Source organism: Leptopilina heterotoma, unplaced genomic scaffold (assembly GCF_015476425.1).
Source record: "Leptopilina heterotoma isolate Lh14 unplaced genomic scaffold, ASM1547642v1 Lhet_27, whole genome shotgun sequence".
Classification (NCBI taxonomy): Eukaryota; Metazoa; Arthropoda; class Insecta; order Hymenoptera; family Figitidae; genus Leptopilina; species Leptopilina heterotoma.
This window is the reverse complement of record NW_025110978.1, coordinates 264,643-289,575: the sequence shown is the minus strand read 5'-3', so window position 1 is coordinate 289,575 and position 24,933 is coordinate 264,643. Positions and strand designations below refer to the sequence as shown.

The 24,933-nt window shown below is 24.3% G+C and overlaps 2 protein-coding genes across 7 annotated transcripts in view; one reads left to right on the top strand and one right to left on the bottom strand.

Moving 5' to 3' along the window:
* LOC122503810 (protein sprint) overlaps window positions 1–24,933 on the bottom strand; it is a 324,848-nt gene that overhangs the window by 115,175 nt on the left and 184,740 nt on the right. The window contains exons 1-2 of one of the 5 annotated variants that reach the window (XM_043614524.1): window positions 20,055–20,280; window positions 5,347–6,233 (exon numbers count right to left, since the gene is read on the bottom strand). The exons of the other annotated variants lie outside the window; for them this stretch is intronic. Coding sequence (XP_043470459.1) covers window positions 5,347–5,405 — 59 coding nt within the window. The 5' untranslated portion in view covers window positions 5,406–6,233; window positions 20,055–20,280. Of the gene's footprint in view, window positions 1–5,346; window positions 6,234–20,054; window positions 20,281–24,933 lie in introns of those variants that run through there. 5 annotated transcript variants of the gene reach the window in all.
* The window catches only part of LOC122503812, a 282,660-nt gene that overhangs the window by 120,154 nt on the left and 137,573 nt on the right, over window positions 1–24,933 (top strand). The gene's annotated exons all lie outside the window — the stretch shown is intronic.

Sequence of the window (24,933 nt, the reverse complement as noted above, 5' to 3'; positions counted from 1 at the left end):
CTATTTCTGACAATAATTTCTTTTTAAATAACTTAATTCTTGAAGAACTATCATAAAATTATTACTTATAAATTATTTAATGAATAATTTTACTTAAAAATTTCAAAATTAATTGGATTTCAAAAGAGTTGCATTTACAATTTTCATAAATAGATGAACTTCAAAGTTTTCAATTTGAACGTTTCCTCGTCAAAATTTCAATTTCCTTTATAAATAATATAAAATTCTTCTCCGAAATTCAATTATTTTGAAAAATTTTAATAAAATAAAATAAAATTTTTTAATAAAGATTCTCCAAAGAATTCAAATATATTCAGAGTATTGAAAAAAAATTGTTCTGAGAGATTCAATTATTACGAAAAATTTAAATAAAATTATTTTAAAAGTTCTATTATATTAAAAAATTTTGACAAAATTCTTTATAAGATTTAGTTAATAAAATTGCAATTTTAATAAAATTTTCCTATACAATTCAATTATTTTTAATACAATTCTTCTTAAGAATTCAATTATTTTCACAGATAATACATTTTTTATGGGAATTCAATTATTTAAAAAAATTTCAATAAAATTCCTCGCTAGAAATAAATTATTTTCATAAATAATAAAATTTTTCTTGAGAATTCAATTATTTTAAAAAATATTGATAAAATGATTTATAAATTTGAAAAATTTTAATAAAATTGGTCGTAGAATACAATTATTTTTGTAAAATGCAACATTCTTTCTAGGAATACAATTATTGGCAAAAATGTTTGTAAAAATTTTCGAAAAAATTCAATTACTTTCATAAAAAATAAAAATTCTTTGAAGCAATTCAATTATTTAAGAAATTTTAATAAAATTCTTTCCAAGAATTCAATTCTTTTGAAAAATAAACATTTTTACAGGAATCCAATTATTAAAAAAATTTTTTTTTTTAAATTTCTTTATCAGATTTCAATTATTTTCAATTTTTTAATGAAATTTCTAGATGTAATTGAATTATTTATAAAAGTTTTAAAAAATTTTGAAAACTTCAATTATTAAAAAAAAATTTGAATAAAATTTTTCATAAGAAATTAATTATTTTCATAAATAATACCTAATATTTTTCTCCGGAATTCAATTATTTTAACAAATAAAATTCTTCACAGGAATTTAATTCTTTAAAAAAAATTTTATTAAAATTCATTGCAAGAATTCAATTATTTTCATAAATAACAAAATTTAACGCAGAATTTAAATTATTTTTTATAAAATTTTTTTAAAAATCGCCGAAATAATTCAATTATTATGAATTCTTTATAATAAAAATTAATTTGAAAATTAGTTTTAGTTAAAATTTTAAATTATAATTGTATATTAAGCATTATAGCCTGAATTTTTAGAAATAATTGAATTTTGAAAAGAGTTAAAATTAAAATCTTTGAATGTTTAAAATTTATAGTTACAATATTCTTATGATATGAAATAATGATTTGAGATTCTTAATTCCTATAGAGAAATAATATTGATTAAATATTTATTAAAAAAAGAAATTAATTGATGTTCTTCAGGGTCAGGGAAAAAGTGAAAATTTCGTCTGGAAATCAGGGAAAAGTCAGGGAAAAACAAAATTAAAATTTTGTGGCAACCCTGTACAAATAAATTATTTTTGGTAGAAATACAATGTCTACCAATTTTTAATTGAATTAAACTAATTTTGTCACGAATAAATTATTTTTGTCCAAAGATAAAAATTTATTTGAGGCAAATAAAAAAAATTTCCCTTAATTTAAAAAACAAAATAAAAAAATAATTTCCCTTTCGTAAAATAAAAATACAAAAATATTCGATTGTTATGAATAAAAACGATTGGAGCTTTGAAAAATACTGAAAATTTGAATATATCTGTATGTGAAATGAAAGAATTTGCATAGAAAAAAAAAATGTGAGAATTGTCGCACGTCGAAAAATCAAGAGGGGTGAAATATTTCCGGTGTCTTCTCGTTGATGTGCAATATTCGAGGCGAGTTCTTCTTTTGAAAGAGGAAAAAAACGAGAGAGAGAGAGAAAAAGTGAGAAAGAAGAGAAAACCGCATAAAAAGGCTGAGTTGCCAGGATTTTTCTTTGCCTTACAGAATGCAAATTTGAAAATACCAACTCCCGCAATTCGGCAAATCTATATAAGAGGAAAAGAAGTGCCTCGAACTGAACCTTATCGAATTTATTCAAAGTCACGAATGCACATGTTCCCTTCAAGAAAACGAACAACGGATTCTTACCCCTATTCTCGTTCCCCTTCTCCTTCCTTTCATTCCGTTAAAATTTTCAAGACGAATTTAATAAAGTTAAAAGGAAAGTGAAAATTTCCCCCCTTATTTCTTCTTTTCTTAACTATATACATACACGCGTATATAAATGTATACATAAAGTTTTAAGGGCGAGGACAATTGCAACTTATCAAAAGGCACGAAAATGAATCACAAGGAACAATGGTAATAAATTATTATTGTATAGAACAAAAATGATAAATTAATGAATAAGAAAAATATAAATTTTTTTGTTGAGGGGGGGAATGAAAAAGAAATGCATGAATGGAACGTGACTTTCAAAATAGTGAAACTAATTATTATTGTAATTAAGTTTCCCTGTCAGTTATAAGAGTTTTGAGACCGATTAAGCTTGTGTATAATTAATGATAAAGACGAGACTGTAGTGAAACGTTAGATATCGTGTCATGTTTCTGCCGTGTATGGATGATTGGAATAGTTCAAATTGACTGCTTAAGAAAAATAAATTTGTGATAAAAATTATAATTTAAAATTTTAATTATTTAATTAAATTTATTAATTTAATTTAAATTTGATTTAATATTAGTTTATTAACTCCAAATATATTAAAATTTCTTAGAAATAGTAATTTTTTCAAGTATTTAAACTGAAAAAACTTACATAAAAATAAAATTAAAACTTAAATACAAATTACAAATTTTAATTTTAATTATAAGGTTAATTTATAAATTTTAAATTTAATTTATTAGGGGAACAGAGTCAGGGTTTGACCTTTGTCCAAATAGTTTAAATTAGTCCCCTAGTTTAATTTAAATTTAATTATAATTTTATTTCGATCGAAATAAATTTTACTACATATTTTTTTATAAAAACTTACCACGGATGCAGTAAAAAATATTTGAAACAGCTATTTTTAAATATTTCTAGCAACTTTGCTATATTAATTATAATTTTAAATTGAAATTTAATTTAAATATTTAAATTGAAATTAATTTATATAATTTAAAAAATTAAGTTTTATTATTTAATCTCAATTTGATAAAAACATTAAATTTTGCGCTTAAGAGATTGATATCTTCATGTTTTATAATAATTAAAGATTATTGAGTGACAAAATCATTATTTTATAATTTATATTATAAGAATATTATTACTCTGACTGCTTTAAAATTATTTTCATTATTTCAATTCAATTATTAGTTTTTAGAAGATTTATCTAAAATTCTTCTTTAAATAAATTATTTTTAATAATTTTTGTAAAAGTTCTTTGAAAATGTTCAAATCCATTTGTTTACAATTCAATTTTTACGAAATTCTAACTATTTGGAAATTTTTAAATTAAATACTACATATTAGGAAATAAAAACTTCAAAAATTCAGTTAAACTTTTTCAAAAAAAAATTAATTCTACATAATTGTTAATTAAAAGTATGAAAAATTCATATTTTCAAAGATTATAATTTGAAACCTATTCAAAATTCTATTATTTCTAAAAATTCACGCTATATGCTTTTAATATTCAACTATTATCTAAAATTTTAAGTGAACTTCAATTTTAAATCAATTCTTATTAGAAAATTCTAAGAGAATACAATTATTTCAATACAAAAATAAATAATTTATTGAATAATTGAATGTTTCTTAAAATTGAATTCTCACAAAGAATTTTATCAACAAATTTTTAAATAATTGAATTTTTTTACGAATTTAATTATTATTAAATTTAATAAAATTTTTAACAAAAATTATACATTTTTCGAGAATTTTCATTAAAATTGTATTAAAAATAATTGAAATTCTGCGATGACTTTTATTATTTATGAAAATAATTGAATTCCTGTAATAATTTTTATTATTTATACACAATTGAATTATTGTGATAAAATTTATAAAAAATTTGTAAATAATTGAATTCCTGTGAAATTTTCATTATTTATGAACATTTTTGAAAATAATTGAAATTTTGTTAAGAATTTTATTAAAATTTTTTAAAATATTTGAATCTTCGAGAAGAATTTTATTATTTATAAAAATAATTGAAATTTTGATGAGAATTTTTTTAAATTTTTGAACAAAATTGAATTTTTGCGAAGAATTTTATTACTTTTTAAAAGGATTGAATTTCTGCAATCAATTGTAACTTCTCCAAAATTCAATTTTTTTAGTGTTTTTTAACTAAAATTCTTCTATAAATCCATTATTTTTAATAATATTAATTAATTAAATGTATATATTAAAAAATTTAATTAATTTCAGAAGAATTCGAATTATAAAAATTTTTCAAGAATCTCAGTTCTTTAAAATTTCTAATTATAATTCATCCAAAATTGAAATTTTATAAAATTTCATTAATTTTGAAATATTTAAGTAAAATTATTCATTAAATAATTTATAAATAATAATTTAATAATATAGTTTTTAAAGAATTAAGTTATTTAAAGAGAAATTTTTGTCAGAACAAGAAAAAATTGAAAGTTTTATATTAGAATTCGCGGTAGTTTCATAAATTATAAGGCAAACAAAAAAGACACCAAAATTTAGAATTTTCTTATCAATTCTAAAAATTAAATTTTTTGCAGTACTTTTAATAAAAATTCCTTACCTTTCCCTGATTTCCCTGGCCAATTCTACATTCTCCAACTTTTCCCTGACCTGTGTCAACTCTGAACTAATATTCATAGAACATGAAATTAGGAAGTGAATATTTTGATTTGAAAAAACATTTTTGATTTCCTACGATTCCAATTCAAATTCTCTCTAAATCTCCTCAAAAATCTGATAGAATTCTATTTGATTATAAAATGGAATTTTTCAAAATTCCGAGGGATTTATTATTGCGGATACTTTTCGAGAAATATTTTCAAGCAGAAACGAGAAAAGAAGATATTTGAAGAAAAGAATCGAAAAAAGGAATCAGAATGAATGGAAATAAATAACAGAAAATAAATAAAGAAAAGAAAAAAAATGTGAATCAGAGAATAAAAAAAAAAAAATCGAAAAAGAAAAATAAAGAATCGAAAATAAGAATAAAAAAGAATCCAAAAAATTTGAAAGAGCAATTTAATCCCAAATATAGAGATTCACAACTCACCGGATAATGTGTTGATTGGTCGACTGCAGCAAGATAGTGGTGTATTTAGTGATCAGCATTTTTTCTCTTATCTCTCCTCTTTTTCCTTTTTTATTTTATTTTATTTTTTGACGTTCAGAATTTTCAAAAGACGCAAACACGATAAGTTTTGTCGACGCAATCACTCTTCTATACGGTGCACTCACCCTTTTGCGTTTATTTATCAGCGGAAAGTACTTAATACTTAATTACATGGCAGTCAGCACGAAGACGAGAGCAGTGGTGAATACACAGTATTCGTGTAATGCGACACGGTCACAAAAACTTGTTGTGCCTTTTTTATTTGCCGTTATATACACATATATACATCTATACAATACAAACTCTTCGTCTACTCGGTTTATTTCAGAGTTCTCGTTTTACGCAAATTCGGGATTCCATTGGTGAAAATTGCGTGCATCAGTGTTGAAAAGTACCAAGGCGACAGGGAGGCTGTAACCGCCTGTACCACGAAAATTCTTAAAGCTAAATTTAGAGCTCATATTTTGTATTTTGGACGGGAGAAAGCGATATTCACGTTGCTTGCAACTGCGATACTCCTGATGTCGCGATATGAATTCGAGAGCGGGTGAGAGAGACAGAGAGAGAGAGAGAGAGTGTGTTTGCTTGCACGCACGGATTATCTTATTATCCTCAAGCAGAGTTGATATAAACGCCACGCCAACAAGCCACAATCGTGATCAATCCCGTTTGAGTGTGTCTCAACCTCGCACTCCAACAGATACGATAGGCCAAGGAACTTGAGAGTGCATCTGTGTTCTTGACCTTTTCCACTTTCCTTTTCACTTTTCTTTTATCCTTTATCTCGTTCGAGCTTTATTGACTGGGTCAAGTGTGCCATTGCTTCTCTGTTGAAAATTAATTATACCAATGATTTGCATTTTTTCTTTCTCTTCTCTTCTTTTTTTTATTTTATTTTATTTTTTTTTTATTGTGAGAGGTTTCGTTTAAATTTTGCCTCAAGACATTTGTACGCGAAAAAAGAAATGCAGAAAAGAATAAAGAGATGAATTTATTAATTACAAAGGCGAGTAAAGAAATAAATCTGCTAATTGCAAAAGAATAAAGAAATTAACTCTCTAAATCTGAATCAGTGAATTTCCACTGAAGATCAGTGAAATTTGACTGAGAATCAGTAGTGACTCTATTCTCGCGATTTGAATCAGTTGAATTTCACTGAAAATCAGTTAAAAACAATTGAAATTTTAGTTATTTTCCACTGATTTGCCAATTAAAAAACTACTGAAAATTTCTGTCACACATATTGAAAATTTCAATTATTTTTTAATTGGCCAATCAGTGAAAAATGACTGAAATTTCAATCATTTTTAACTGATCTTCAGTGAAATTTCACTGATTCAAATCGCGAGAATAGAGTCACTGATTCAGTTTTAGAGAGAATTATTTTTAATACACTGCAAAAATAAGTGTCTTATTTGATATCTTAAAATAAGATGTAAGATGGAAAAATGGTACCTTACATCTTAAAATAAGATGTTTTCTAAAGTATCTTACTGATTTTTAAGATGTTTTATACGTCTTAGATATTTCTTCTGTCTTAAAAAAGTAAGATACTTCTGTAAGTTTTTTAAAGTATCTTAAATTAAGATGTTTCTGTCTCAACAAGATGTTTAGCGATAAGATACTTGTGAATTGTAAGATGCGAAAAAAATTTAAGTTACTAAAAACTAAGATGCATAAAATGTCTTACATATAAGCCCATAGTTAACCTCAAAACTTTTTTCCCGAAAAATATGCTGAAAATATGTACGAAGATGCTTTTAGTATCTTAAATTAAGATATTTGAAATGACTAAAAAGTGACTACAATAACATCTTAGAAATGACTACCAAAACATCTTAAATAAGATACTTCTTTTTGCAGTGTAATCTTCGTATTTCATTCTTTCATTCTGTCTGGTCACACTTTGAAGTTACCCAGTGAGAAATTTCTCACCGGTCCAATATCGGTCCAATATTGGGAGCCAAGAGACCGATCATCGGTCCAATAAAGGCTCCCAATATTGGACCAATATGGGCTGATGCTTGGGATGTAACGGCATCGCCAATCATCGGTTGTCAATATTGGTCCAATATTGGCCGAATATTGGCAACCAAGAGAAAAAAATTTTTTTAAATAAATTTTTTTTAATTAAATAATAATAATAAAAAATTATTGTTTATAATTTTTGTTTAATATATTTATTTGTTTAATTATTTATTTTTAATAATTCATGTAAATAATAAATAATTTATTATTTATAAATTATAATTATTTAAAAATGCAGCAGCTATTAGAAAATAGCATTCTGCAAAAAAATTCTATCATTGAAAAATCAATGATAGGCGAGAGAAATCCGCGTCTTTAAATAGATTCGCAGATGATAGACAAGAGATATCCGCGTCATTAAACGGATTCGCAGATATACTCTGGTCTCGCGACGAATCTCTCGATACTTATATACACTGGAGTCGCCGTGTCAGTTGCGAGAACGGTTACAGCGTCCCTCTTGCGGCAGAGATAAGAATTGTCACGTAAACTGCTAAATCGCTTTACCGACCGCCTTATTATACCCGCAGTTTACGTGACAATTCTTATCTCTGCCGCAAGAGGGACGCTGTAACCGTTCTCGCAACTGACACGGCGACTCCAGTGTATATAAGTATCGAGAGATTCGTCGCGAGACCAGAGTATATCTGCGAATCCGTTTAATGACGCGGATATCTCTTGTCTATCATCTGCGAATCTATTTAAAGACGCGGATTTCTCTCGCCTATCATTGATTTTTCAATGATAGAATTTTTTTGCAGAATGCTATTTCGATTATTTCCTAATAGTTGCTGCATTTTTAAATAATTATAATTTATAAATAATAAATTATTTATTATTTACATGAATTATTAAAAATAAATAATTAAACAAATAAATATATTAAACAAAAATTATAAACAATAATTTTTTATTATTATTATTTAATTAAAAAAAATTTATTTAAAAAAATTTTTTTCTCTTGGTTGCCAATATTTGGCCAATATTGGACCAATATTGACAACCGATGATTGGCGATGCCGTTACATCCCAAGCATCAGCCCATATTGGTCCAATATTGGGAGTCAATCGGCGCCCAGCACGGCAACCAATATTGGACCGATATTGGACCGATTAAAGTCTATTGGCAATTTCTCACTGGGTAGTTTTTGTGAATGCTTTTTGTTTTTTTTGTTTTTTTCTGCTTTAAAAAATATTGTTTGACAGATCGAAAAATTCCGGTATTTTTTCATGATTTATAATAAACCAATATTTGAAATAAAAAAATAAAAAATTATGTTTAACAAATAAATTTTGTTTATTATATGCTTTTTTCTATAACAAATTTCGTTTGACTGATCTAAATTATGCAAATTTTTCTCCTTTTTATTTATAAACAATATGAGAAAATTGTTAATTGCGTTAAAAAATTATAATTAAGAAATAGGAAATATAATTTATATTATTCTCAATAACAATGTTGTTCGGAAACTCATTCTTTTCTTTTGGAAAAGAAACATTACATATACTATTCTATTTGTCAATTACAAATTTTAATTCAAAATGAAATGTTCTGTTACATTTACTTACGAATTTTTTTAATTGTAAAATTATTCGAAAAGATCAATAACTTTTTTTTTTAATAAATATTTAAACAATATTATTTTTCCATAGGAATTAAGAATTTTAAATATTTCAAATTCAAATCTTTTTAAATTCAATAATTCATAAGAATATTGTTATAAAACATGAACATATTGATTGCTCCGAGTCGAAGACTCGGAGTGATTGATTTCTTCATGTTTTATAATAATTAAAGATGATCAAGTAATAAAATCATTATTTTATATTATAAAAATATTGTTACTGTAATTTCATCAAAACTATTTTCTTCATTTCAATTCAATTATTATTTTCTAGAATTTTAAATTATTTTTATGAAAATAATTGAATTCCTTAAAAAAATTGTATTGTTTATAAAAATAATTGAATTATTGCGAAGGAATTTATAAAAAATTTGTAAATAATTGAATTGCTGAGAAATTTTTATTATTTATGAAAATAATTAAATGTTTGCGTACTATTTTTGGGAATTTGAAATTGATTTGAGAATAATTGAACTTTGGGAAAGAAATTTGTTATTTATAAAGTTAATTGGGATTTTGACGAGATTTTTTTTTTATTTGAAAGATAATTGAATTTTATGAGAAGAATTTTATCACTCTTGAAAAGAATTGAATTTCTGCAATTATTTGTAATTTTCCAAAATTGGATTTTTTTTAGTGTTTTGAACAAAAACCCAGGCGCGAGCTGACAGTGAGTTCAGGCTTTACGAAACTTGATTGAGACTTGGTCAGTATTGGTTGAAGATTGGTGGGACAGCGAAAGCAAGGCTACTTGAGTCCGGAATAGTAACATCGATGTAAACCTGACGCTCAGTCTTTGTTGAAGACTGGCGTTCAATCTTCAATCAATGCTGCGGAAACCGAAAGCAGGACTGAACAAGACTGCTTCCACTGTTCCCAAATTTACACGCTTCTCACGCGTTCATTCAATATAACGTGAATATATTAATTATTATTATTAATAATAAACAGTATTGTTATTAATATATATGTATTTACATATTTAATGACAATAAGTTATTATTATAATAATTATATTATTTTCATATAAATATTATATGACTAACAATAAATGTCATTTAACATAATAATATTGAAAAATAATTTTAGCAAAAAAAAAACACAATTTGTGATAATTTGTACATTTTTTAACTTCATTTTTGACAGACTTTTAATATTATTTACAAACAAGTTCACAAGTTTTTATTCACAACACTTATTAATTATACAGATTAAATAGTAATTTTATTATTTTATGTAACCGCTTATAATGAAAAAATCCGCTCGCATGTGGGATCGAACTCACGTCCCCCCGCCCCAAACGCATTCCGGAAGTCCTAGACGCAACCACTTAATCCGCACGGCCACTGAGTCTCGATGAGACCTCGGGCTAATGTAATATATTAATGCCAGTGCCGTATACTTTGTTACTTATAAGGGCAAAGTGAAAACTATGACTAAAAATTTTACACATACTAATCCTGAATTATTTTAATTATTAAAAATGAATAATAAATAATTCATAATAAAATTGTAATCATTACAAAATTCAACTTTTAAAACATTTTACAATTAAAAATATTTAATGGATAATTTAATAAACATCGATAAATAATTGATATTTTTTATTATTCAGTAACAAAATTATTAACATTTATTATTAGATATATTAATAATATATTATGTAAATAAATATAATTTGGAATAATAATGAATTATAATGTTAAATATTATAATTATTATTAATTATAATAATATTTATTAATTGAATAATAATTATTAAAATTATAATAATTAATAAATAAATAAATAATAATTAATTAAATTAATATTAAAAGTTAACATAATTAATAAAATGATTAAATATGATGCAGTGTCAGGAATATTTATTGCACATTTTAATTATTATTTATTAATTATCTATAATAATTTTGAAAACATTTATAAAAAAAAAATTTCCATTTAACTTTCTTTAAATATGAATGTTACAATTAATAATATATTTATTTATCAATTGATAACTTAATGTTAATTATTATTATTATTATTTGAAACAATTATTATAATTATAATTATTATAATATTATTTAATTAAGTGAACACGGTAATAAATAAAGATAAACTGAATATTGAGTAAAGATTGATTCAAGCTTGAATCAAGATTAGATGTTCGAGCTTCACTCATAAAGATTGACCGAGTCTTGAATCGAGCATGGGACGAGCATTGGGTCCAATGTTGAACCAATATTGAACTAATATTGATTGACAGTGATGTAAAGACTGCTTCTACTGTGAGTTACCCACACTGAGCGTTCAAGACTCAATCAACCTTTAATCTATCGTCAGCATTGGTCTTTCGCGCCTGGGAATGTGAATTACAAATTTTTAACTTCTATTATTATTAAAATTTCTGATTTTACCCTAAAAAGATTGCCGCGCGAATTTTTGCTAGTAAGTATATTAATTACAAAAGAATAAAAACATTAATCTTTTAATGAAAAAAGAATAAAAAAAAGATTTTTTCATCTTTAAAACTTTTCTTTTACAATTTTTAAACAATATCTGAAATATTAAGAAAGATTATATATTTTATAAATAAATAGAAAAACTATAATTAAAATTAAAATTAAAAAATTAAAACATTAATCTTTTAATGAAAAAAGAATAAAAAAAAGATTTTTTCATCTTTAAAACTTTTCTTTTACAATTTTTAAACAATATCTGAAATATTAAGAAAGATTATATATTTTATAAATAAATAGAAAAACTATAATTAAAATTAAAATTAAAAAATTAAAACATTAATCTTTTAATGAAAAAAGAATAAAAAAAAGATTTTTTCATCTTTAAAACTTTTCTTTTACAATTTTTAAACAATATCTGAAATATTAAGAAAGATTATATATTTTATAAATAAATAGAAAAACTTTCTTTTAAAGTAATTAATTTTAATTAACTTAGAAATTAATTTCAATTAGAAAAATTTCAATTTTCAGAAATCATTTGAATTTCAGAAATTTATTTATTTTTCAATTATTTTTTATTTCTTTTTACTCTTATTTTGTTTTGTTTTATTGTATTATAACATATATAATAGATAAATAATATTTAATTGATTGAATATCATAAAGAAATAATAAATATCGTTTAAACAATTAAAAATTAAATTACTTAAAAAATTATTAAAGTATTAAATAATGGTATTTATAATTCTGAAAAATTTAAGTTTTTGAGAAATTTTTATTCAATTTTTAAAAAATATTTGCATTTTTAAAAAATTCGTTAATAAAGAATTATAAAATTAATTGAAATTTTGTGAAATTATATTGAAAATAATTTAATTTATTAAACAGTGTCATTAGCGATTTTAAAAAAAATGGAATTTTCAATCAATTTTAATTTAATACCTGACAAATAATTAGGTACTTTTTACAAAGATACAAAATTGAATGTATTCATATGTGCATAAGCACTATTAAAGAGACTAAATTGCATCTAAAATAATTTTAATTTCGAAAGGGTTACAATTAAAATTTGAAATTCAAGAAACTAGATTTTTAAAATATTTCAATTCCATTTTTTTTTAAAATAATTGAATATTTATAGACAAGTAATTGAAAATTTTTTGAAATAATTGAATTTTTTTGAAATTCTACTAAAAATAAAGAAATTCAAAGAATTTTAATGGAATTTTTGAAAATAATCGAAAGAAGTTTGTTTATATTTAAACGTACACAACTTTTCGTTAATAAGTTATATTAATTAATATAGTTCAATTAGTTAATACAGTTTTATTAATTAATACAGTTCAATTAATTAACATAGTTTAATTGCACATTAATTATGACTTAATTAATTAATATAATGTATTCACCTAATCAATATGAATGAATTAATCAACAAAGTTTAATTAGTTAAATAATTAACAAAAATTTTAAATTAATCTTAAAGTATTTATGAAATCAGTTTAAACAAATTTTAATTTCGTCAAAAAAAATTACGATTTTAAAAAAGAAAATAGTGTTCATGAACAGAGAAAAGACGACTAAAAATAGAGACAACGTGAAATATTTGAGAATTTGAAATTCTTCCTTTTTCGAACTATATTTTACGTGTGGAATGTCTAAGAAGAGAACGATTCGTCGTTGAACGTCACAACAACCTTGCATTGATTGTCAGCGAGGATAATTGTTATTAAACTCCAAAGAATTGATGCTGTTTTTAATGTAAAAAAAAGAAATGAACGACAAAAAAACATTGATCGCAAAAGAGAAGATGACCTCGGAAATTCTTGGAGTCTTCAGACCCCTCAAGGTACAAGGAAATACAAATAAAAAAATTAAAGTGAGAGAGAGAATCATCCCAGAAACTTACAGAATAGTCGAGGCTATATAAGCAACAAGTCAAGAGAGTTGAAATCAAATCTTAATCGAGATCAAGACCTATATTGATTGCTCAAACCTTGATCAAATCAAAATCACATTTTAAATTATTGTTTCACAACTGTTATTCGAAATAGATTCTGATTCTTTCTGATGAACTGATTTTTTTCGCAGTTGAGTCTTTCTTTCAATGTTTTTCATATTTGAAAAATTCAGATAACATTTTTAGTCACAAAGAAATGATTTTTCCACCTGCCTGCAAAACATAAAGAAATAAATTTAACTTATAGAAGAAAAATTTATTTCTTTACCTTATTATTAGTAATAATAATATTAATTAAATATTCTGATAAATTAATTTATACTAATAAAAATAATTAATAATCTTAATTTTTGTACATTATTTAGAAATTTGAAATCACTTGGAAAAAGTTTATAAAAAGAAACTCTCCTAATAAGAATGTGGAAGTTATTTAAAAAAATTTATAAGTTTATTAACAAAAAGTGTTTGGCGTCACACACAGTTTATTCAATAAAAACAGCATTTCATTGTTAAAATTGACTCAACACAAGGAGCTTTTAAATTAATTTCGACCGTCAAACTTATTTTATCCATGCGTGGGCTTTCATATCACGATTGTCTCATCTCCCAATTTAAAAAATTATAACGAATCTTTATATAAACACGCAAATTTTCAAGGTTCCTTATAAGCTCCACTGACAATATTATTCTAATCCATTATTCATAAATAACTCGAATTTCAAAATTATTTTTTCCAAAAACATTTATAAAAATACACGTTTCGGAAAATTAATGATCAGCGATTTTTTAATTCCTAAAAGAGAAGAAATTATTCTAATAACGATAGTATAATAAAAATTTATGAGAATTGTATCAATAATTATAATTTCTGATAATAAAAATAATAATATTATTTGCTTTTTGTATTTAGACTTTTTTAGCATCAAATTAATAATTACAATACTAATAATAATCAAAATATTACAAATTGAAGTGAATTCAAAATTTAAATCAATTTATAATTTATATTAACCCTTTGAGGACCAGTGTTGCTTTCAGGCAACATGAACATTTTTTTATTAACTCGTGCATAAATTTCCTAATTTTCAAAACTGAATATTGAAACAATAATTTTCACATAGTCCGAAAAATTGCGTATGACAGACACTTGTCTTCAAATAAAAAACTTCAATAACTGTTCCTGAAAAGTTTGCTTAAAAATCAAAAATCGCGATTTTTTAAGAAAAAATTTGGTCCTCAAAGGGTTAATCACCGTTTTATTTCTCAAAAAATTTGTGTAATTAAAAAAAAAAATAATTTGTATATTTTTATATTTATTTTTGTCAAAAATTTTAAATAATAAGAAAGTCGTGAATTAAGCAAAAATGCTGTGCCAAAAATTATGTTTGAAATCTTATATGAAATTTTTGATTCAATAAAAGTATTCACAAAATTAATTTTTTAATTAATTTTCTCTAAATTAAATTTTAGTGTACATTTATAACGGTTATTATTGAAACATATTAATCATTATTTATAAATATTGTTTGACAAATCGAAAATATGCAGGTTTTTTTATGATTTATAATAAAATAATATTAGAAATTAGAAAATTTAAAAAATGATGATTAACAAATAAAAAAAATATATATCCATTTTGTTTATTATATGCTTTTTTTATAAAAAATTTCGTTTGACAAAATTATGCAAATTTTTCTCATTTTTATTTATAAAAAATAGAAAATTGTTAAATTATGATTAAGAAATAGGAAATAAATATCCATTTTTTGTATAATTTTTATTTCTCAATAACAATATTGTTCACAAACTCATTCTATTATTTTGGGAAAAAAACATTACATATTCCCGTTTCTTAATATTATTGTAGAAAAATTTTCAATTTTCAAAAGGAAATAATTTACATAATTTCTATTTTTTTAATTACAATTATTTTAATCAAATTCAAAGTTTTTTAAAAAATAAAGGAAAAAAAGGTTTATAAATTCTATTTGTCAATTACTTGAAAATGAAAATTTTTGAATTTTTAGAAAATAAAGGAATAAATTTTACTCACAAAAATGTTCTGTAACATTTATTATATACGAATTTCTTTAATTGCAAAATTATTCAAAAACATCAGTAACTTGTTTTTTAAATAAATATTTAAATATTATTATTTTTTCATAGGAATTAAAATTTTCAAAAATTTCAAACCTTTTTGAAATTAAACAACTTATAAAAGCATTGTTATAAAACATGAAGATATTAATATTTTATAATAAATAGAAATTTTATAATAATTAAAAATTTATAAAAATAATTGAATTATTGCGAAGAAATTTATTTCAAAAATTGTAAATAATTGAATTCCTGTGGAATTTTTATTGAAAATAATTAAAATGTTTGTGTACAATTTTATTAAATGTTTTTTTTAGATAATTGAATTCTTTTCGGAAAATTTTATTAAAATAGTAGATATTGAAAATAATTGAAATTAGGACCAGAATTTTATTGTCATTTTTGAAAATAATTTGAACTTTGGGGAAAAGTTTTGTTATTCACAAAGATAATTGGGATTTTGGCGCGAATTTTTTTTTTAATTTTGAACATAATTGAATTTTATGAAAAGAATTTTATTACTTTTGAAAATAATTGATTTTCTGCAATTATTTGTAATTTCTCCAAAATTGGATTTTTTTTAGTGTTTTCATAATTAATTTTCCAAGAAAAATATTTTTTCTTCTAAATTATTAATTATTAAACGTCGTTAACTTCACCAAAGTTATTACTATTTTTATTATTATTATTTCTTTTTTTTATTATTTCCATTATTTTATGTAATAAAATTATAATATTAATATTAATATTATTATTATTATTATTATTATTATTATTATTATTATTATTATTATGTAATTATATTATAATAAAAAAGAAATTGTGCGGTCAATGCTGAGGTTTTTTTCTCCTTAAATTTCCTAATAATTTACATCCTTTTGAAAAGATCGATTTGTCCTGGGCTATTAGTTGATGTTTTATCCTGGCACAGGATGTGGCTTGTGATTCGCTTGATGAACACTTGTTTATATGCGCTCCTATTATAACCGATTCAAAATTGATTTTACACTCGATCGATCTTGACACTGGGTCAACCGTGAAATCTTTATAAAACATTTTTCGCGCCCTTAGAGCAAAAAAAAAAAAGAATTTCTTCAAGAGGGGAAAGGCGTTTTTTCTGTGAAGGAATATTTGCGGTACACCGAACCGGTTATCGATGGATATTTTATCGTGCAATCATAAAAACGGTCGTGAAGAAAATGAAGAAAAAAAATAAAGGAAAGAAAGAAAAGAAAAAATTGTCTGTGAGTAAAAATTATGAACCGTGGCGTTGAAAAATTTTAATTCCACATTTTATCATCTGTCAAAAGCTTCTGAACGGGAGAAACTTTGGATATATAAATTCTTTTTTATTATATTTAACCCCGTAATATATGAGTTTTGTTCTGTTTTTTTTTTTGAAATTTTAAATTGATTTTTGCAAAAAGGTTTTTGGTTTATTTGAAAATTTGTGATGAAATTTGCTTTTTTTTTAATGGAGAAGGCTCATTTTTAGAGAGGAAATTTTGTTTCTTAATTTAAAATTAATTGGTTTAAAAAAAAATTTTTTTTTAAATAAATTTCTTTTAATTTTTGTGAAATTTAATTATTTTACAAATTTTTAGTTATAATTCAAGAAAATACGATTATATTTAAAAATAATTTTTCAAAGTAAACAAATAAAATTTTTTAAGGGGACTTGAGTGATTATGACGTCACAGTTTTATACTATATGATTCGCACAAACTCTGACGTCATAATGGTTCAAATGTCCTTAAAATAAAAAATTTATTTTAATAAAATTTTTGACAAAATTTCCAATTGCTTTAATTTTTGATTGTAAATTTTTAAAAAAGTAATTTTTTCAGAAATTCTACATTCAATTATTATTTTACGGTTCAACAATTTTGTTAAGCAGCTATTTAAATACTTATTGTCTTTTTTCCCAAAAATTACAATTGAAATTTTTGCAAAATTCAGTTATTTTTTTTTTTAATAAAATTAGTCAAAACTTTAATAATTTTTTAGAAAAAAAAATAAATTAATAATTTTTTAAAATAGATATTTAAATATTATTATACTTTAAAAGCAATTAAAATTTTTGGAAATATTTAAAGAATTCAGTTTCAAAACATTTTCGAAATTTAATTATTTCGAAAAATTCTCACTTTTTGAGATATTCAATTTTTCAATTTTTGATATTTAATTATTTTTTGAAAATTGAACTGAAATTCTTTTTCAATTCAAGAAAAATGGACAATACGTTTCTTTTTAATTTTAAAATTAATAATTTTAAAAACACTTTTTTTCAAGTAAAAAATAAAATGAAAAGACAAAAAAGTAGAAGAAAAAATAACATAGAGACAGCAAAAAGGGACAATGTACTTGAACTCTGATTGTCTCATTTGATTGAATAATTTTCCCCTTCTAAGAATTTAGAGAGAGAGAGAGAGAAACTTCGAAAAGATGTCAATCAAGTTGAGAAAGAAAGAGACAAAGAAATAAATAAAAGAAAAAATATTTTTTTTTATAAAAATTTATTTTTTCCCTCTCAATATTGAGTCAAGTAGAGGAATATATATGAGTGACTTGTCTGGTTTTCTGCGCGGAAAATGACAGCAGACCTGTTTTAATCACTTTGTGTCTGTCTACTGTAAAAATGAGGAGAAAAAAAATTTACCATTGCATGAAAAACTCAATGAAACACTATGTAGAGGCGCATATATACAATCAACGTATTAATGTCGTATTATCACTTCCGGCGAAGATAAAAGCCGGGAACTGGATTCTTCTATGTATAAAGAAGAACGTCAACCCTCTTTTTCATATGTTGATATCACGATTTTCCACTTTCATCAGAAAAAAAAATATCCTCTGTTCATGATTTCACAATTTTTTCTTCTTCTCCCGTCACTAGTTTACTGCAAATATATTCAATCCAATTAACTATTATTATAATAACTGAATTATAAATTCAGTTATAAAATTTCAATTATTATCTTCTCTCTAAATTTGAATTATTGAAAATGTATACTAAATTTGAAGTGACTAACTTTTTGCTTTTGAATTAGTTTACTAATAAAGTATAATAAATGAATAAAGTTTACTAAAATAAATTAGTAGAAATTACTATTTATTGGTCAAATTAACTAATTCAAAAGCAAAAAGTGAGTTACTAATTCTAATTAGTAAACATTTTTATTTTTTACTAATTAAAGTTTAGAGAATGAATACTAATAAATAATTAATAAAATTAATTAATAAATAATTAATTAAATAAGAATAATACGAAGAGAATGAATTCAGTTAAAATTTCAATTATTTCTATAATAATTTTATCATAAGTTCGATTAAAATTTAAATTATTATTTTATAACAATTTTAACATAAATTAGATTAAAATTCCAATTATGATTTTATAAAAATGTTATTATAAATTCGATTAAAATTTCAATTGTTACGTGCTTTGAAGAAAGGTAGCTAAGAAGCAACAGATTTCAGGTTATGTTTGTAATTTTTTGAATGAAGATACACAAAGGGGATTAACTCTCAATATAAACCACTGAAGTCTTCATTACTTGTGAAGTAATTAATAAAATCTGCTTTTAGTTGTTAATTTATAAAAAATTTGTAATTAAGGCAAAACTAATACAAACATAACGTCTTTTTCTTTTACTTTCTTTCGAGTGCGTCACAATTATTGGTTTATTATAAATTCAATTAAAGTACCAACTATTATTTTATAATACTAGCTCCTCCGACGGCCGCAAGCGGCCGTCTACGGTGCTAGTTTTTATATGTCCATTGTCCAAGTCCATTATTTTATTAATAATAATATTCAAATTTTTTCAGTTAATAATTTGCTTATTTATATTTGAAATGTTGACGTTTTTTTTGACAATGCAAAATAAGATTTATTATGAGTACTTTCTCTTAACAAAAATAAAATTTATATATTCGCGCTCTTTTTAAATAACATACGACTGCAGCGCCACCTTCACATGTACAAACAATTTTAAAAACACCCTTCTATTAAGATTTTACATTCTCATTGCCCATTCTTTACTTCGATACTTTTCGATACATTCGACCTTTCCACTCCATGTCTTTTTTAAGAAAGGACTGCCTTACTAGGAAAAAACAGACGCAAGTGTCATTTTTGCTTAGGTCGAAATTCCCGTAGTATAAACATGCAAAAATCAACCGTAGTTCTAATGTAACTCACGTGTTTTTCCCATGTAGGTCCGAATAAATATTAACATAAATAATTAACTGATTTTACTTTAGAAATCTAATTTTCAAAAGCCGTTTTTGAACCCATTCGAGCTAAAATAGATTTTTGATGGGAAATCTTATTTGCATCGAAAAGTGAAACCAAAAATCGATAAATTTTTGAAGCATTTAAAATTGGATCGGAATTTTAATGGACCATTTTGTTTCGTTTCAAATAGGGATTGTTTTGAGAAAAAGGATGCTAGAAGGTAGAAGGAGAAAAAATAATAGTTGAGAGCCCACCTCCTGGAAAGGATGTCAAGGGCAACCTTCACTATTCGATCCTGGAATAATAAGGACGAGGGAGAACTCGAGTTCGATTTTGTTTCGATTGGTGCAAAAGTAAGAAACTAAAAAATCAAAAAAAAAAAGAGCGCGAATACATTCGCAAGCGCAATCCGTGGGATCGGTAAATTATTTATAGAAGGCGTGTGCCAGACAAAGATCCGAATGTCTTGCCTGGCTGGCGGTCGCGAATGGACTGGCTCCTTAGTGTTTAAAACACTATAGTTCCTTCATCTGGAGACTCTAGATACGGGGCACCTTAAGAGCTTATGTATACACACGGGGTGTCCTGAAATTCTTGTTAAATAAATTATCGTTCATTTTTTTCTGATTCGAGATTCAAATCCTTATGACGAATGTAGATTTTCAAAAAAAATTAGTTGTATGTAGCTGTTTTTCAAAGAGATTTTCCAAATTCGAGTTATGTTTTAGATCTGAAAAGGAGGAGATATTTATCTTGTGGCAGTCGGTTAGGGGATAGTGAATGAACAGATTTATTTCATGCATTATAAACTAGTTTATTTTTAATTGGATTTACAGGCACTTCATACACGGAGGTTTTTATTTTTAGACATGATGATGGTTGTTGTGTATTTGCAGAATTGAGAGTATTTAGTATTACTTTTTACAATATTGGAAATATTCTCTTTAAAATATTAGGAATATTTTGTAAATTTGTCTTACTATTACATTCTTTTCTTTTCGCTGTGACATTTTACTAGTGACTCTATTAATGTTTTGTTACTAACATCGAATAGCCCAAGTTTAATAAAATTTAATAATCTTTTTGTCAAATTTTGGTGCAAAATTTCTTTTCGTGCATACTCAACCTTTGCACTGTAATATCTCGATAAAATTCTTGAAAATTCAACATGTCGCTACATCAACTACTTTTGTAAAAAGCAAATTTAACACAAATTTATTAAAAATAGATACCTAGTTCTGATTTCAAGACATTTTCTGACAAGAGACATTTAATTACTTCAAGTTTTTTGAACAGGGTTGCCATAGCTCAGAGAATTCAGGGAAAAGTATTAAAAGTAATGGAAAAAATTAAATTTATAAATTTGAATTTTGGTGTGCTTTTTGTTTGCCTCATAATTTATTAAACTTCCACGAATTCTAATACTAACCTTCAACTTTTTCTATCACTGACAATAATTTCTTTTGAAATAACTTAATTTTTGAAGAACTATCATAAAATGACTTATAATTTATTTAATGAATAATTTTACTTAAATATTTCAGAATTAATTGCATTTTAAAAAAGTTTACAATTGCGTTTACAATTTTCATAAAAAAATAAACTTCAAAATGTTTCCATTTTTTTTATAAAATTTCAAAATCTAATGAATTTAATTAGAAATTTCGAAGAGCCTAGATTTTTGAAAAATTTCACAAACGATTGCAGAAATTATCTTTATAAATAATCAAATTCTTCTTTAAAATTCAATTATTTTCGAAAATTTTAATAAAATTCTAGGCAAAATTTCAATTATTTTTAAAAATTTCCCTGAATATAATGATTTTTATAAATGCACTAATTTAATAAAACTTTCCAAAAGAATTCAATTATTTAAAACACATTTTGATAAAATTCTACGCAAACATTTAATTATTTTCATAAATAAAAAAAATTTCACAGGAATTTCTATTATTTATAAATTTTTTTAATAAATTTCTTCGCAATAATTCCATTTATTTTCAATAAAAATTTAAATTTGAAAATTTTTAAATTCTATTATTTTTAAAATTGTTAATTTTTTTTTTAAAAGGCAGTTTCTAATTATTTAATTATTTTTAGTGTGAATCAGAATATTCTTTAGGATCAGGGAAAAAGTCAAAATTTTGTCTGGAAATCAGGGAAAAGTAAGGAAAAAACAAAACTAAATTTTTGTGTCAACCCTGTTGAACATTGAAACTAAAGATTCCGAAGGTGGCAGTCAAGTTATTTTCATCTTTCAGGAAATTATTTAAAGTCCCAAAGGTATATTTATTCCAAAAAAAATTTTAAAGACGATCCAAACAGCACAAAAATGATAAAAATGCAAAATGTGGACAATGGACATAGATTTACATACATATATATGGATTTAGCAAATATTCACGAATATGAATACAAAATGAAACCTAATTTATATTTTTCGATGATATTATACAGAAAAAGTTATTCAAAAACGGAAATTTATCCGACACGAGGTAAAATTTCGATTTCTTGTTAAAATTTAATAAAGATCCTGTGACTTTATCTCACCCTGTACAATTTAACCCCATTGTGTGTATCTGGTAAGTTTGCAGTCCATGTATGTGCAACGCATCGTGGTCCTGTTTTTCTTCTTTTTTGTTTGTGTCTTTGACGCCCACACGTGTGTACGATATAAGCACAAGGTAATTCACGTACGTGTCGATGCGTGTAGGCATTTGGACCATGCTCGCAAAAGTAAAATATCGCTTACGAGCGTGAAACAGTGAGAGAATATTTATTATATTCCTATAAAGTTTTACGCCTACTGACGAGCGCGTGAAATTGTATACGATTGGGCGCGCGAATACAATTTTTGAGACCATCATCATAACTTGTTTTTCTTCGAGATCGCACAAATTTTTACAGGTACATTACAATATAATCAAATTCTTATTCTAATAAAATACAATTAACTTAATTCAACAGTTATTCTTGAATCGTCAAACATTATTTCATTACATTTTGCTTGTAATTAATTAAAGCCAAATATATCGCTTTAAACTGTAACAAACTTAATTTTCTTAATTGTTTTATTATTATTTTATCTCATACACTCAAGATAAGTATCAAATTAATATCCAAATCTAAACCTTCGATAAAAATTTTGCGTTTTCTTTCTCAATTTTGCTGCAAATATTTCAAGTAGAAATACAATTAGAGAAAGAGAATATCCAATGCCTAATACATGAGATAGTATAAAGAAAAGTTTTTTACTACTAATTTCTTCCGGTGGCGAAATATTCTGAGGCACAACATTAGATGTAAAATATTCCTTAAGCAATCCAGACTCAGTGGCTCTTAAAATTATTTCACTGTAACGATCATGGAAAGGTGAGTTATCTCTTCCCGCCAAGCTAGTAGAATAATAGGCAACAACTTCGGGCATTATTTTTACATTTAATTCCAATGCATCTGAATATGTATTAACGTAATATTCAGCATTAGGAAGAATGCAGCTGATATTTTTATGAGCAGCTAAATATTCTAAGCAATCATACGGAGTACGCAGAAATGAATATTTAAAGCTATTGTTGGTTAGTTTACTAACAATAGGATTAGAATTTAATCTTAAATTTACATTATGCACATTTCCTAACACTGGCGTCAAAGTCGAATTTACGAGTTGCTCCAAAGTTGAAATCTCAGGTTCTGATTGTAGACTGATGTCCAAAATGACAGAATAAAAGTATCCAGTGTAAACAATGCATGTAATTAACAGAGAGCCAAAAACAATTCTTTCTATCAATTTATTTGGTTCGTGATTTGCAGGCAATCCCATTATGATTTGACTGATGTTCAAAGATTGCCAAGTAACCCTTCTGAACTTCATAAGGATAGCTAGGAGTCGAATAATGACAATCATACTAACTGTTCCTAAGATCACGTGAAAATGTTCTGATGAAAACTCTAATCCTTTTCCGTATTTATTTAGCTTTGGAATTACAGCTTTAAAACTGTCAATTTTTAGATATCGTATTGTTTCGGAATTAGCGAAAATAGGAAGTTTAAATCCAAAACATTCTTCAACTTTAAGAACTAATTCTAATCTACTGAAATATATAATTTGATGTATAAGTTCAGAATTCATAGTTTGAGCAATAATTTCTGTAATTTTTTTGCCCATCTTCTTTTGCCGGTTATCATCAGTATCCAATATACAATTAAAAGTAAAGTTCATTCTGTGTCCATTTAGATTGACTATTTTATTTGGAAACCATTCTATATCAGATGATACCCTTTGTACAGTATTTTTTTTAGTAAATCCGTTCATCTGATTCAAGAAAGGAGTCATTTTGCGTTTAGTATTGTAGGTCATAATAGTAAAATCCAAATATTTTCGATTCCAGAAATAGTTTAAAGTATCCTTGATAAACGCAGTACTAAAGTTAAAGGAATTCATGACCAAACATCTCGGTAGTGATAATTGGGTCCTTACATTTATGATGCGTAGATTTTTATAAATTGTTTCGTTTGAAAAATAATTCGTTAATTGAAAAACAAACAAAGTTGTTCTTCTAAGCTGTTTCTGGTATTCGAAGTTATTTCTAGAAAATAATTAAGGGGAAATAATCATCCGCTTTTTGTATGGTATTTTAAATAAGGCAATTATTACTTGTTTGTAATTGTAATAACTGCGTCTATTTCTTTGGTGATTCTTGACGTAAAAGTATAATTAGATTGTTAATTATGTTTACAAGAATTAATTATCAACATTTGTGGACAATGCAAAATTTTATTTATATCAAATTAGAGCAGATGTAAATTATTCAAACTGAATTTATTTTCTGATGAAATACTTTTACTTCAAAACTCGCATCATATAATTTTTGTTGAGCGTACCTTTCCATCCAAAATGCTACTTCATTACTACTGAATGTGAATGAAGGAAAATTTTTATTGACTTCTTCAATCAGTGATTTCATCATTGGGTCTATATTGTCGTAATCATCTTCAAGAATAAACACAACCTGATGCAGTTTAGATTCGTTTTGTAGATACTTCACAAGCCCATCAAAGTAATTTGTTGATCCAGGTTTATCTAGGCTAATTTTTGAACGTATAGTAAGAATTTCCTTCCACAAAACACAACTA